The sequence below is a fragment of the Saccostrea cucullata genome, unplaced genomic scaffold (assembly GCF_032062105.1).
Source record: "Saccostrea cucullata isolate Sc308-1 unplaced genomic scaffold, CSIRO_AGI_Scuc_v1 ctg704, whole genome shotgun sequence".
In the NCBI taxonomy this organism is placed as follows: Eukaryota; Metazoa; Mollusca; class Bivalvia; order Ostreida; family Ostreidae; genus Saccostrea; species Saccostrea cuccullata.
This window is the reverse complement of record NW_026926216.1, coordinates 219,978-232,990: the sequence shown is the minus strand read 5'-3', so window position 1 is coordinate 232,990 and position 13,013 is coordinate 219,978. Positions and strand designations below refer to the sequence as shown.

At 32.8% G+C, this 13,013-nt stretch overlaps 2 protein-coding genes across 2 annotated transcripts; both read left to right on the top strand.

The window, feature by feature from the left end:
- The first annotated feature begins 1,561 nt into the window (after positions 1-1,561).
- Positions 1,562-2,784, top strand: LOC134271136 (uncharacterized). Its single transcript, XM_062753387.1, has 3 exons — positions 1,562-1,662; positions 2,073-2,198; positions 2,566-2,784. Exons 1-3 carry the CDS (start codon positions 1,593-1,595, stop codon positions 2,715-2,717), a joined length of 348 nt encoding a protein of 115 aa, XP_062609371.1. The 5' UTR covers positions 1,562-1,592; the 3' UTR covers positions 2,718-2,784.
- Positions 2,785-3,512: 728 nt separating this feature from the next.
- On the top strand, positions 3,513-5,526 carry LOC134271137 (uncharacterized). The gene is made up of 3 exons (XM_062753388.1): positions 3,513-3,776; positions 4,149-4,274; positions 5,350-5,526. Exons 1-3 carry the CDS (start codon positions 3,707-3,709, stop codon positions 5,502-5,504), a joined length of 351 nt encoding a protein of 116 aa, XP_062609372.1. The 5' UTR covers positions 3,513-3,706; the 3' UTR covers positions 5,505-5,526.
- Positions 5,527-13,013: the final 7,487 nt, after the last annotated feature.

Here is a 13,013-nt window from a genome sequence, read left to right as displayed (position 1 = left end):
TTGGAAACCCACAGGTGATCTCGTCTTTACTTATCACCCGTGGGCAAACTCGCCGAAAAATCATCTTATGTAATTAAATATGCATGGGTCATTTGATTGGCCGCTTCAAAGAGTCGCGATGCGAAACAACGAATCACAGTTCACGTTACGTATGCATGTTCGGCATTGCCAAAAACATGAAAAACTCATTCCGTAGTTAACACAGCTGATAAATCCACTCACCGGTGCATTTTGCAGTTAGAAAGAGGTACTCCTTCATAATATCTGACGGATATTAATGTCAGTGACCTGTACGAATCAAACTTCGCACGTTTTAACGAGCGTCAAAATATTTACCATAAATAGCAAAGTAATAAACGTATTTTTCAAAATTGAAGAGTTCCAACTTTCTGATTGGTTGACTAAAAACAACAAATAAGCATATTTTACGCCGATATTTCAGCTAGTTTTCCCACGGCAACGGGTGATAAGTAAAGACGAGATCACCGTGGGTTTCCTACGATGGGCCTTCAACTCAACAATAAGATATATCGACGACATATTGTCAATTAACCATCGTTATTTCCATTCTTATATCGATACAATATATCCCAGTTAGCTTAAGATAAAAGATAGCACAAAGTCTGAGAAATCTCTTTCATATTTGGATATTTTACTTGAAAAAAGACGTTAATAATGGAAATCTAACAACCAAGCTTTATGATAAACGTGATGAATTAAACTTTTCAATCGTCAACTTCTCTTACTTATGCAGCAAGATACTTCCATCACCTGCATACGGAGTTTATATCTCTCAGTTGATCCGATACGCAAGAGCATGCTCTACGTATAAACAATTTCTAAAATGAGGTAAATTATTACAAACAAGTTGATGAAACAATAATATCAGCAGTCTCGGTTCAAGTCATCAGTTCGTAAGATCTATGGTCGATACAATAAACGTGTCAGCAAATACAATTTATCATATAAAGTCAAATGCTGACTGACCTTTTTCATACTGATTGTTAGGCCATTGTTTACATACTTAGTTGTCCATGGATTTTCCCTAACATGACAAGAAGCACATGGCAGGTGTGGCCTGGATGTTCACCCCTCCATGGCACCTGATCCTTCCTCTGATGTTTTGGAGGTCCTTGATTGCTCCGCTCCTTTTTTGTAATGTTTAATGTCGAATACTGTTCGTTATCTCTACATATTTCATAATTCTCAAAGGATAACCTGAATTTCCTCGTTGCAAATTTACACAAGTAAATTAATAAAGTTTAGAAATATATAATGGCGAATGAAGAAATCGCTGTCAGAAGAATTTTTTAAAGGTGTTATTTAAAAAAAAATATGACAGATCGAAAGGTAAATACATATTTACTTGTAAACAACTCATCAGTTAAATTGATATATCAATAGCTCATGTTATCCCATTAAAATAAGGTCTAAATAATAAATCTTTGGAAATATTTGAATGATAATAGCTGTCACAAAGCCAGATGTTGCGTTTTTTTACGACTGTTTCCTCATCCTACTTGTGTATAATATATAACCTGAGTAACATAGCTTTATTGTTACATAATTTGGATTCGTCTATTATATTCAGAATGGTGAACGCGCTCCTTTTAGTTATAATTTCATTGTTTATTGTAGACTGTATATCATTCAAAATGCTTGGTAAGTTACTTTATATTTAAACAATTGCATTTATGGACAGTGTCATTTTAGGAAGAATTCTAAAAGAGTTTAATATATTAAACCAAAAGATGGACTTCGTGGCAAAGATTAACTTGTCATAAATTTTACTTCTCCTTTTAATGAATTTCCTGTAAAAATGTCTAGAAATTCACATAATTTCTAATTTTAAAAAAATCATTTCAGGGAAAAATTGTTAATTTTCCATTACAATATTATATATTCCGCGTTAATGATGAAGATGTAAAAATACATGTTAGTATAATTATTAAAATTACCAGTAAATAATGAAAGAGTTCTCACAAAAGAAAATTTATGAAATGAACAAGAGAAACATAGAACTGTATTGTATACATATTACTTTATAAGAATTTAATCTTAATTTCTTTCAGATAAATTTGACTGCGCTCTTCCCAGTCAGTATAGAATGAAAGCATGCCTGAACAAGGACCCCTGTTGCTCTGTTCTGCCCGTGTTCGAAAAGGACTGTTTCACAGGATGTCAGTTGGATTGTCGGAGTAAGACGCTTTTTGTCATTCATAAATTTCTTCTTGAATTCATTTTATTTGGCAAATCTTAACCAGACCTGAAATGCCAGTCAAAATTAGTTATACTGATCTAAACAAATATTCATCATCAAAGATGTACTCGAAACAGAAGTATTGATCGGTTGTGCATTATAAGATTAACATTTTTAAATAGTTTAGGTTATTATAGGCGGTAAATAATCATTAATGGAGGGTGGTTTCTTTTTTAATGCTGTTATATAATATAAATCTATAATGTTTAAGTATATAAAATTGTCCTCGTTGTTGTTAATTTGAGCATCTGAAGCCTTAATCACTCTATGAAACATAGTTTTTGTAACCCTGTTTCCATTTTCAGATTCTATTTTCTGCAAGCGGACTTGTCCTGTTTTAGAAAAGTCTGAAGTACAGGACTGCGTCAATACCGATCCGTACTGTTTTGTTGAAAAAATAATTCAACCTAAAGATGGCAAGGAGTGCTTCAGTGGTTGTATTAAGGCCTGTTCCTGATTACTTCTGTAGACTTGACTGTGTTACTAATCATAGCTTTCTGTGTAATTAAAACTTGTCTAACACGGATTTATATTTTTAAGGATTAAGGATAAAAAGTTGCCTACTATAAGCAGTGATTCTGTATATGTTATTATTAGAGTTATATTAATAGCATTATACTTTTATCCAAATTTTAAGATTTTTGATGATTTTATCACACATCTGGAAGGCCGATGTTTAAATAGAAGGTCCTTGAGAGATTCAGTTTTCTCTTCACGGTTCAGAAGAGGATGAAATCGGTTATTTCTGATTAAATGCCTAACAAGGAGCCCAGTTGACTGTACTTTATAGATGGTAGAGAGTATACTGTAAACGTATTATATTTGGCGGTGTATTCTTTTTAGTGCTTTTGGCGGAAAGATGCTTCAGCTTAAACATGAATAAGAATATCAAGAAATGCGCCAAATCAAATCGACGCAACTTGTTTAAAAATCACTTTCCGCTAAATATCGTACACGCTAAAATTTAATATAATACATTTACAAAATATCAGTACTACAGTATCTCAAATTAGTCGATACATTTGACTACTCCTATTACATGAGCAAGTATTTGTATCTAGCCTCATGCTTCAACTCGTACAAAAGTGTCGAAAAATAAATTTCTCTCGTTATAACTAATTGGACTATTAGCTAACTTTATTATAAGTAAATAATTAAGTAATGATGTATCCACAATCAGTTTTTACGCAGTAGTTGCACTTAAAGTGCATAAAAACTTACAATTTGTTGCATTACGAAAATGACAGTTATTATTGTCATAATAACCCTAATGAACATTTTGGGCATTTATTAATGATGGTTCTCAAATTCAGCTGTTGCGTTGTTTAACTGCCCGTGTACTGGGTTTCTGAACTGTGTATATATTATAAGTTAACAGCACTGATATGAGATTATAGATTTCAATCCTTCTCCTGCTTGTGCATAGTTGATCATAAATAAATTCCCATGGAGATGTACACTTTTTATTTGATTTTTGCATTCATCGTTGGAAGCCGTGCATCGGATTTCGAACCTGGTAAGTTTTTTTTCTTTAAACACTAAAATGAGGATAAAACACTCATTATATTACTTGTGTATTCCATATCTTTTAGAACGGTAGTTTTCCTTCTAATTTGAATTGATGATTTTTTTTTATTCTTACTGTCCTTTTATCTTGTACAAACTATCGGTCTAGTGAAATCAATGACTATATCCCAAAAGAGGATAAAAAGTACCGTATTTTGACATTGACATACCACCTACATTGTAAGTATCAGTCATATGATAAAAGCCATCCACTGTAATAAATATTATACAATTTTTACAATTTTAACAATTTATTTATTAAAATGGGATATCTACAACAACCTCATAATAAAGTCTTTCTTTTTCTTAATTTTTTTAAAAGGAAGTTTGAATTGCGTTCCACCTGCTCGCTATAAAATGGAAGCTTGCCTGAACAGTGATCCGTGTTGTTTCGTTTCCCCGGTGTTTGTAAATGGCTGCTTTCGGGGATGTCAGGTGGCATGTCATAGTGAGTCTTTCTTCCTTTGATTTATTTTATTAAAACAAGAAAAAAAGACTTTTAAAATTTTTTTAAACAATAAAATACTGTAACGTGCAAGGGAGGTCACTGCCTGTGAACCCCCGCAGGCTCGTACCCGTGATAAAAACGGATAGCCTTGAGATGCTGCAAATATGTACAATGCGCAGTCTTAATCACTTGGTACTGCGTTATATAAGGTCTTTACTGGTAGCGAACAAGTGACACTGGCAGGGAAGTCCACACACCAGCGCACTTCCACAAGAGACAAGCAGGGATGACCGCACACTTGCCCTTGCGCAGTGACAAGCAGGGATGACCACACACTTGACACTAATACGGTCTAGTCTAGAGACACTGGCAGGGATGTCCGCACACCAATGCTCTACCACAAGATGAAGGCAGGGATGTCCACACACCTTATCTTGCGCAGCAACAAGCAGGGATGTCCGCACACTTGCTGCTAAAAGATGCCAGTCACAGAGCAGGGATGACCACACACTCTTTCAAGCAATAAGCAGGGATGACCACACACTTATCACATTACAATGTAAGCAGGGAAGTCCGCACACTTACATGTACCAACTAGATTTGTCGAGATTTACCTGTAGAACCTTTCTCGCAATCCTCGCCAGTAAAAATCCTATATATCCTAACACCATCTAAAATACTTAGTGATTATTTATTTACAAAGTAATTAAAACACGAATCAAGCTTCCAATCAACCAATCTTTAGTAATCCAACTAGTGTAACATACAAAGATTATTATTGATAACTTTAATTCAAATTCAACACTAATTAAGTATTTATTTTCGATGTATATAATTAGTAATTAAAAATACCAAGGGCGATAACTTTCGCTATAATAAAAATATAGGGAACAGCTTTCCGTTTCAATACTTTGTTTCTTTTTCTGTGGCTGACCACATTTTGACTTTCTCTTTTTCACATGAGATCCGTGGTTTTGAACCACGATAAGTATGGCTTGAATAACCATAAATGACAACCTGAACACCGAGTGATTTCTATGAAACTTTATTTAACGTTTTTATGTTTCTTTTTTAGATTCTATACTTTGTCCAAGGATATGTCCAGTTTTGAAAAGGTTTGATATCGAGAAATGTGTCAATTCCGATCCCTACTGCTTCGTCCAAAAATTAACTGACGTGACAAGATCGGGCAGAGTGTGTTTTAAAGGCTGCATGATGGCCTGTCAGTGAACTCTGATTAAGATTTTTTTTTATCCTGAATGTGTTTTTATTGATAAAAACAATGTCATGAATTGCAATTTGAGATCTTAGATCAAGATCTTATTTGTTCATCCAAAAACGTTCCGATGTCGTATTCGTATTTGTATTAGGGATTCCCAATCTGAGTTTTTCACCTACCTTTGCTAAAAGTATGCGTGTTTATAACTAAAATTCTTGCATTTAATATGTTCAATCACTCTAATTTTTATGCCCCCCTTCGAAGAAGGGAGGGCATATTGCTTTGCTGCAGTCTGTCGGTCTACTTAGTTTCCGTTCATTTACTTCGAAACCGTTGCACATACTGAAATGAAATTTGGTATACTATACAGATATATCATATGAACATCTAGGTCAAGTTTAACAAAATTTTTCAATATGAATGGGTCTTCGCTCCATTTTTTAAAAAAGATAAACCTAAAGGTTTGCGATAAAATAAATATTTTTTGGTTTACAAAAAAATGGAGCAAAGACCCACTATACCTTAAAACAACACTTTTATGACAAAACATTCGCATCTTTCCGAGAAATATTTCAAGTCCATTAAGTCTAGAGTCATATCACAAACATGATTTAAATGACCCCAATCATTATGATCCATGTAGCATAGTGGTTAGCGCGTTAGTCTCAAAGCAGTATGATACTTCGGTATTTTATTGCTGGGATTCGAATCCCACGTATACCATCTAATATTTTTATATATGACATTTTTTCAAGAGATTTATTTTCTCTCAGAAATTTTTTTTTCTCATAGTTTCATAAATTTCAATAACGAGACTCATAGTGTCATAAATTCCATAACGAGAAGTAAATTTAAATTCTCAATTTACGTATTAAATGTGATTTCTTGATATCTAACGCTATAGGCATTCTGCCCGCCTTATCCCCCAATCTTCTTCCTATTATATGGTCCCTAATTGCTGTATTTCTGATACATGAAGCTGACATACTGTATATATGTTACGTATACATATGCTTTCAAGCAGAAATGATTGAAAAACTAAACTTCCACCGCAGAAGAAAACTCTTGCTGTGCCTTCAACTACAAATTCAAATACATCGTCTGCGTTTTATTAATTATCAATCATAGGTACTTCAATTCTTATGTCTACTCGATGTATCACCGTGATTTCGAAATAAAGTGCACCACAAAACCTGCAACACCTGCTTCGTATTTGGATGTTTACTGACAATAGAGGATAAATGCCAACTAACGACGAAATAATATGACAAATGAGGACGTCAGCTTTCCCATTGTCAGTTCTCCTTATTTATGTTGTAATAATCGGTTACTAGTATCACCAGCTTAGTCACAATAGTGTTTACATACGATACTCAAAAGCATGTTTGAATTTTGATAAATGGAGGCTACTGACAAACGAGTTTAAGTTTAAAAGGACTTCAAACATCACTAGGTCAGCCTTTTGTAAAGAATATGGGGGAACAAGACGGGCAGAATGCCTATAGCGTCGGATATTAAGAAATCATATTCAATATGTGAATTGAGTAATTAAATTAGCTTCTCATTATTGAAATTTATGAAATTATGAGAGAAAAAAAATCTCGTAAAAATTTTTCCTTTATAAAAATATTAAATGGTATTCGTGGGACTCGAACCCTAGCAATAAAAATCTGACGCATTAAACTCCTTTGAGACTGACTGCTACATGGCTCATGCTGATTTTAGGCATTTAATGTTATACCTTAAAAGTACACTTTTATGACAGTGGGTCTTCGCTCCATGTTTTTGTAAACTAAAAAATGTATATTTAATTGCAAACTTTTAGGGATTGTCTTTCAAAAAAAAATGGAACGAAGATCCACTCATATTGAAAAATTTTGTTGAAGTATGAGAAAATTGTCGTTTTTGTTCTTTTTAGTGTTTGTATGCTTTTTCATAGGCAAATATTTCCAGTCTTTGTGACATTTATGTAAATTGTAGAGATTTTACTTGAATTATACTTTAATATTAGATGAAATATCAAATAAAATTAGGATATAATTGAGATTAAATTTTTACCTTCTTATCTGCCGCACTATATGTAGGCACTTCGTCCGCCTTATCCCCTCATCTTCTTTCGTAAATTCTACACTAAAAGATATACATAACAAACAAAAATTTGAATACCTGGATTGGTATATATATTTTTAATACTTATTTTGCTTGTAAATGATACGAATAAAAAAGGTTTTAAAATATTAAGAATTTTAAAACTTGCTACATTTATGATGATCAAAATTCAACCTTTTTGCAACCCTTCTTATTAATATATACAGATTTTCTTAGCTTAAAACCCTTTACTGTGAAACCTTGGATGAAAAAGTAAAATCCAAGCGGTTAAAGTTATTTATTTTGCTCATGATATAGATACAATTAGGTTGTTATTTTCAGGATTTTTTATTAGAGTTTCTTTTATCATTTGCCCTTAAAGTATATATTTTTATTGAATTAATACAAACTATTTTAAGAGAAACAGTACATCTAATTATGAACATAATTATGAACAATATTTTGACATATGATACATCATCTGTTACACCATCACGAGAATAGTGATATAAAAGGAGTGATAATAAAAAGAGAAACATTCTAGTCTTGCATGTAAGTTTGGAGGAGTAGTTAACAACCTATAGGTTTTTTTTCAAAAGTAAGCAACACCGAAATCAGCATGTTCAAACCTTTGGCTTTGATTCTGTTGATTCTATGCTGAAGAGTCATGTGACCGGAAAGAAATGGAGGACACTAAGAGTGTATTCGATTAAGACAACCCGTGTCGCACTAGTGTTAAATATGCGCATGCTCACTGATTGAACTCTAGTGATCTAAATAAAACATCTCGTGTTGTTTAGTGTTTGTATAAGTAAGGCGGGGAAAAACAGTATATTCCCTGTACATGTGGTTTGTTCAGGACAAACAATTGATTTACAAATAATATCCAATACTCAAATAAAGAATAGCAGATAATTAAATACAAGACCTCAAAGCTGAAACTAATTGTTCAGCAAAATGTATTTTTTTTTACAGATACAACATGTATTTTATAGATTATTTATCCTTGCAATATTTTTTTTAACAAAAAACAAAGTAGAATAAGAATGTCTTCACATACATACATGTCAATAGTATTAAATATTATTGTGACGTACCATCGTTTTTAAAAAGGGGGGGGGGGGGCAAGCCAGAGAAAAAAAACCGAAACTCCTATTTAGTTAGAGGTGGATTATGTAGGTCCCACTTCCTTCAGCATCAAATTCTATTCATACAAGACGACTTCACCCATGCTTGGCTTTACTGTAACGAAAAGGGAGAGGAAGCTATCGGTGGTCTTTCAATGAAGATTTTTTAAAAGTAAAGAGATGTTTGGGGGGAAAAAGCGTGGGGAGCGCTTCCACCAGCTGCTACGTGCCTGTATTCTCTCCCCCGTAACATTTTGCATGGGGTATAATAATTGGTCAATGTAGTACCATAGGTGACATTTTTTCATTAATATAGTGTTAGTCACAGGATGTGAGAGACAAATACCTCCCGGTACTTTTACCAAAAAATGTGACGCCGGTCGGAAAGAAAACTTGAGCTAATGTGTTTATTTCATGGTCTTATATGGCTTTGGATTTTAATTTTGAGTCTGTAAAAATAATGATCAATTTTTCAACTAAAATTATTTTTGAAAAAATACGCATGAAATTGTTCAATAATTATTACGATGTAATTAAAGGCTGAAAAGGTAATTTCTATTTACTTATAACATTTATTGTAAACAAGAATCGGTTGGTTCTGGGGACCCGACCTCCATATTCATAAAGATTACATCGTAATATATATGCATGTAACTGTAATTGCTATCACATTTGATCCTGTAATTATCTTAAACTGAATTATTAATAATAATAATTTAACTTCATAAGGTAATTAACACGACATATCTATGCTGGAATTGTTAAATTTGATTAGTGAATCAATATGCATCTTTTAGATGCACCTTTTAGACATTTTTGTAATCAAGGGGCCCGTTTTACAAAAGAACACCTAAGACCAAAATTTAATTCTGCGATTTTACTCTTCTTGAAAAGAATTTAGAATGATATTTTATGGTAACAATTTAAAAAACAATTGATTTTCAAAGAATTTAAAATCAACATAAGTTTTTTGTTTTATTCGTAAGTTCTTTTGTAAAACAGGTCCCAGGGGTTCGGGCAACAATTATAGGCAGATTTAAAAAAAAAATGGATAAACTTCTTTATTTAAAAAAATATATATAAACTGTCAATGATTACACAACAGTAATTCAGTAATTTAAAGAGGTTGACCTAAAAACTAAAAAAAAAAAAAAAAAAAAAAGGGAGGGATGTCAAAATTATAATGCAGACATTTTTCATTGACGTTGTAAATTTCTAATACAAACACTGACAAATTTATGCAGAAACAGTTTTCGCATTAACAATGCGTCTTCACTTCCCGCCATTTCTTTTACCTGTTACTCCAGGTAAACTGGGGAGTATACTCGTGTAACACGAGTTGATCACCCGTGTCGAAGATAAGTTGTTTTATTTACAACTCTAGTGACTCGTGTAACCCGTGTCGCTTAATCGAATATACCCCAAATGCAGCCTCTGTGAACAACGGAAAGAAAGTCGACTTACTGGTATGACAAACAATTTATAACACATTTTTTGTTAATTAAATGATTGTATATTGCACTATAGTTACCACTTCCATTTTTTAAACCAAAAATACTGTTCACACAATTTATATATTGTATTATATATTAAAAGTACACGAGTAGAAAAATATTCTACATTCTTATAAAATAAAAGTTGGATTACAAATAAAGATTGTTTACACAATTATAATGAACCAATGTTGATTTGTATATTTCTATTGCAAGGAGTTGCATTTTATGCCTACATGTCGAGAAGTGTCATGGTCAAAACATTTTCCAAACACAAAACATTTAAACAATAAAATGCTTTCTTTGTTTGTTGTTATTGGAATGAACGGAAGCAGCTGTTGCAGAAAAAATACATAACCCGCGTAAGCGGGTTATGTAAATTTTTTCTGCAATAGCTGCGACCGTTCATTCCAGTAACAACAAACAAAGAAAGCATTTTATTGTTTATATTTATATCTGTTTAAATAATCAATTAAAGTAGGATTAAAAAGATTAATTATTGTATTAATGATGCGAACGTCTTTATACATTTCATTGATGGAACAGCCACTGATTAAGAAATCTGTACAGGCGACCTGCCTACTGTAGTTTATGCAGTGATGAACGCAATGGGGTTTCTTAAGAAATAAAGGAGAAAATATTCAGTGGATGTAAATATTTGTCTATGACCGTGTTGAGACCAATATTGGAAATGGATACAATGCCAGGTCCGGGAAATTTACTGCTCCGGAAATTGGGGTTTATGTGTTTCACTCGTCCACAACAGCATATGACAAATCTCATTGCTCTGTGGAGATTGTACAAAACAATGTTGTCAAAGATATAGGGTGGGCTGATGCTATGGATCATAATGACAGGGCCTCTGCATCTACAATGACCATTCTGAATTTGAAGAAAGGTGATATTGTCAAAGCACGTGTCGGTGTCGCTTATGGAGGAAACTATATGGAAAGCAATCAATATGTAAAAATGACTTTCTCTGGCTTTAAACTCATGTAATGTACAAAAACATACTTTGAAAATAAATAACTGGTACATATTTTTTGGTTTCTTGATTGTGTCTTTGCTGATTCTGCATTACTATTTCAAGGACTTTCGTTTTAGGCCTATACGTATATTTTGAACAGTGTCATGATCTGTACTTTTTCCGTGTTTTTTTTTTCATACTCGTATGTAATTTTTTTTTTTTTTTCTTTCTTAGGTCCTTCAAAAGAAGTTATTAAAAAAAATGAATAATTTATAATTAAAATGTAGATCATCCTTTTCTAAAGCTTTTCATCAATCTCAACTTGCTGTCAAAGTAGAAATAATTTACAACGACAAATACAACTGACATTTTACCGACTCAAATGTTTATATCTGTTAATAATTTAATTCTGTTTGTATTCTTGTCTCTCATTGGTTGATTTCCAAAAAGGAACGCATAACATTTTGTATAATCTGGTTTGGTATGGGGACACACCCCCTTGACAACCAGCTGAATCATCTGTATCCATCAATCCCCTCATTTCCAGTCCTTCGGATTCATGAAAAATTCCAGATTTAATGAATGTACCTTTAACTTCAAACAGTTGCTCGATCTTACCTCATGTAAACAAGCATCATGGCTGCTAGATCTATGTATCAGTTTTTACCTCCCCTTGCTTCCCATCACTTCCGTTACTATGGTTGTATTATTGCGCGGTAAATTTGAACTAATAAAAACAACACAATTTTACATCCCCAGTTGTTTAATTATTTTAAAATTAAATTATAAGGAATGACTCTAATTCTTGGCCAGATTATCGAGTATAATATGGTTTGGGTCAGTTTACGCTTTTTTATAATCCGCTTCGCGGATTATAAAGCGTAAACTGACCCAAACCATATTATACTCGATAATCTGGCCAAGAATTAGAGTCATTCCTTAAATAACTGAAATATCTTTACTCTCTGCTGAAGACAAAACTATACTATACTGCTGAATATCTACACAATACTAATAGTTTAACAAGATGTGTTTGTGAAACAATATGCGCCTGGCGGCAACAAAGTTCGAAAAGGCAATTTTTAGCATACGGGTCACAGTCAAGGTCACACGATCATTGTCCTTGGTGTCAGGTGTCATTTGAAAGCACTTAATTAGTGGAGTATGCATACCAAATACGAAGTCTCTATCTCCTATGGTTCAAAAGTTCGAAAAAGTTATTTTAGCATATAGGTTACAGTCAAGGTCACAAGGTCATTGACCTTGGTGTCATTTATAAGAGCTTAATTAGTGGAGTATGCATACCAAATACGAAGTCTCTATCTCTCATGGTTCAAAAGTTATGGTGAACGTTAATGTTGACAACAGACAAACAGACAGACAGGACAAAAACAATATACGCCCCGAATCTATCGATTCAGGCACATAAAAATAACACACTAAAACTGTATTATGATAAAGAAAACATAATAAATTGATGATAAGAAGCTACGATTTCAAATAACTTGGTAAGGGTAAACCTATTTCTTACTTAACTATTGTGAATACAGATGTCAAACACAAGGTTTCAGAACAAAAACCTTGGTTATACTATGAATCTAGCAGTACAAAACCCAAACTCCAAATTTCAACTCCCATACAAATGATTTAAAAAATGAATCAAACACCAGCAACAAACTAGAGAACACATTTTTTATATACCATATATATAATATCATAATTCTTACAGGTATCATATTTATCTACTATAGAAACAAAGACTTCTTACAACTTTACAGTTGAACACATTTCAGTCTGTAATAAAAAGATGTCATTTATTTTAAAAGACCTTCATTGAACAATATA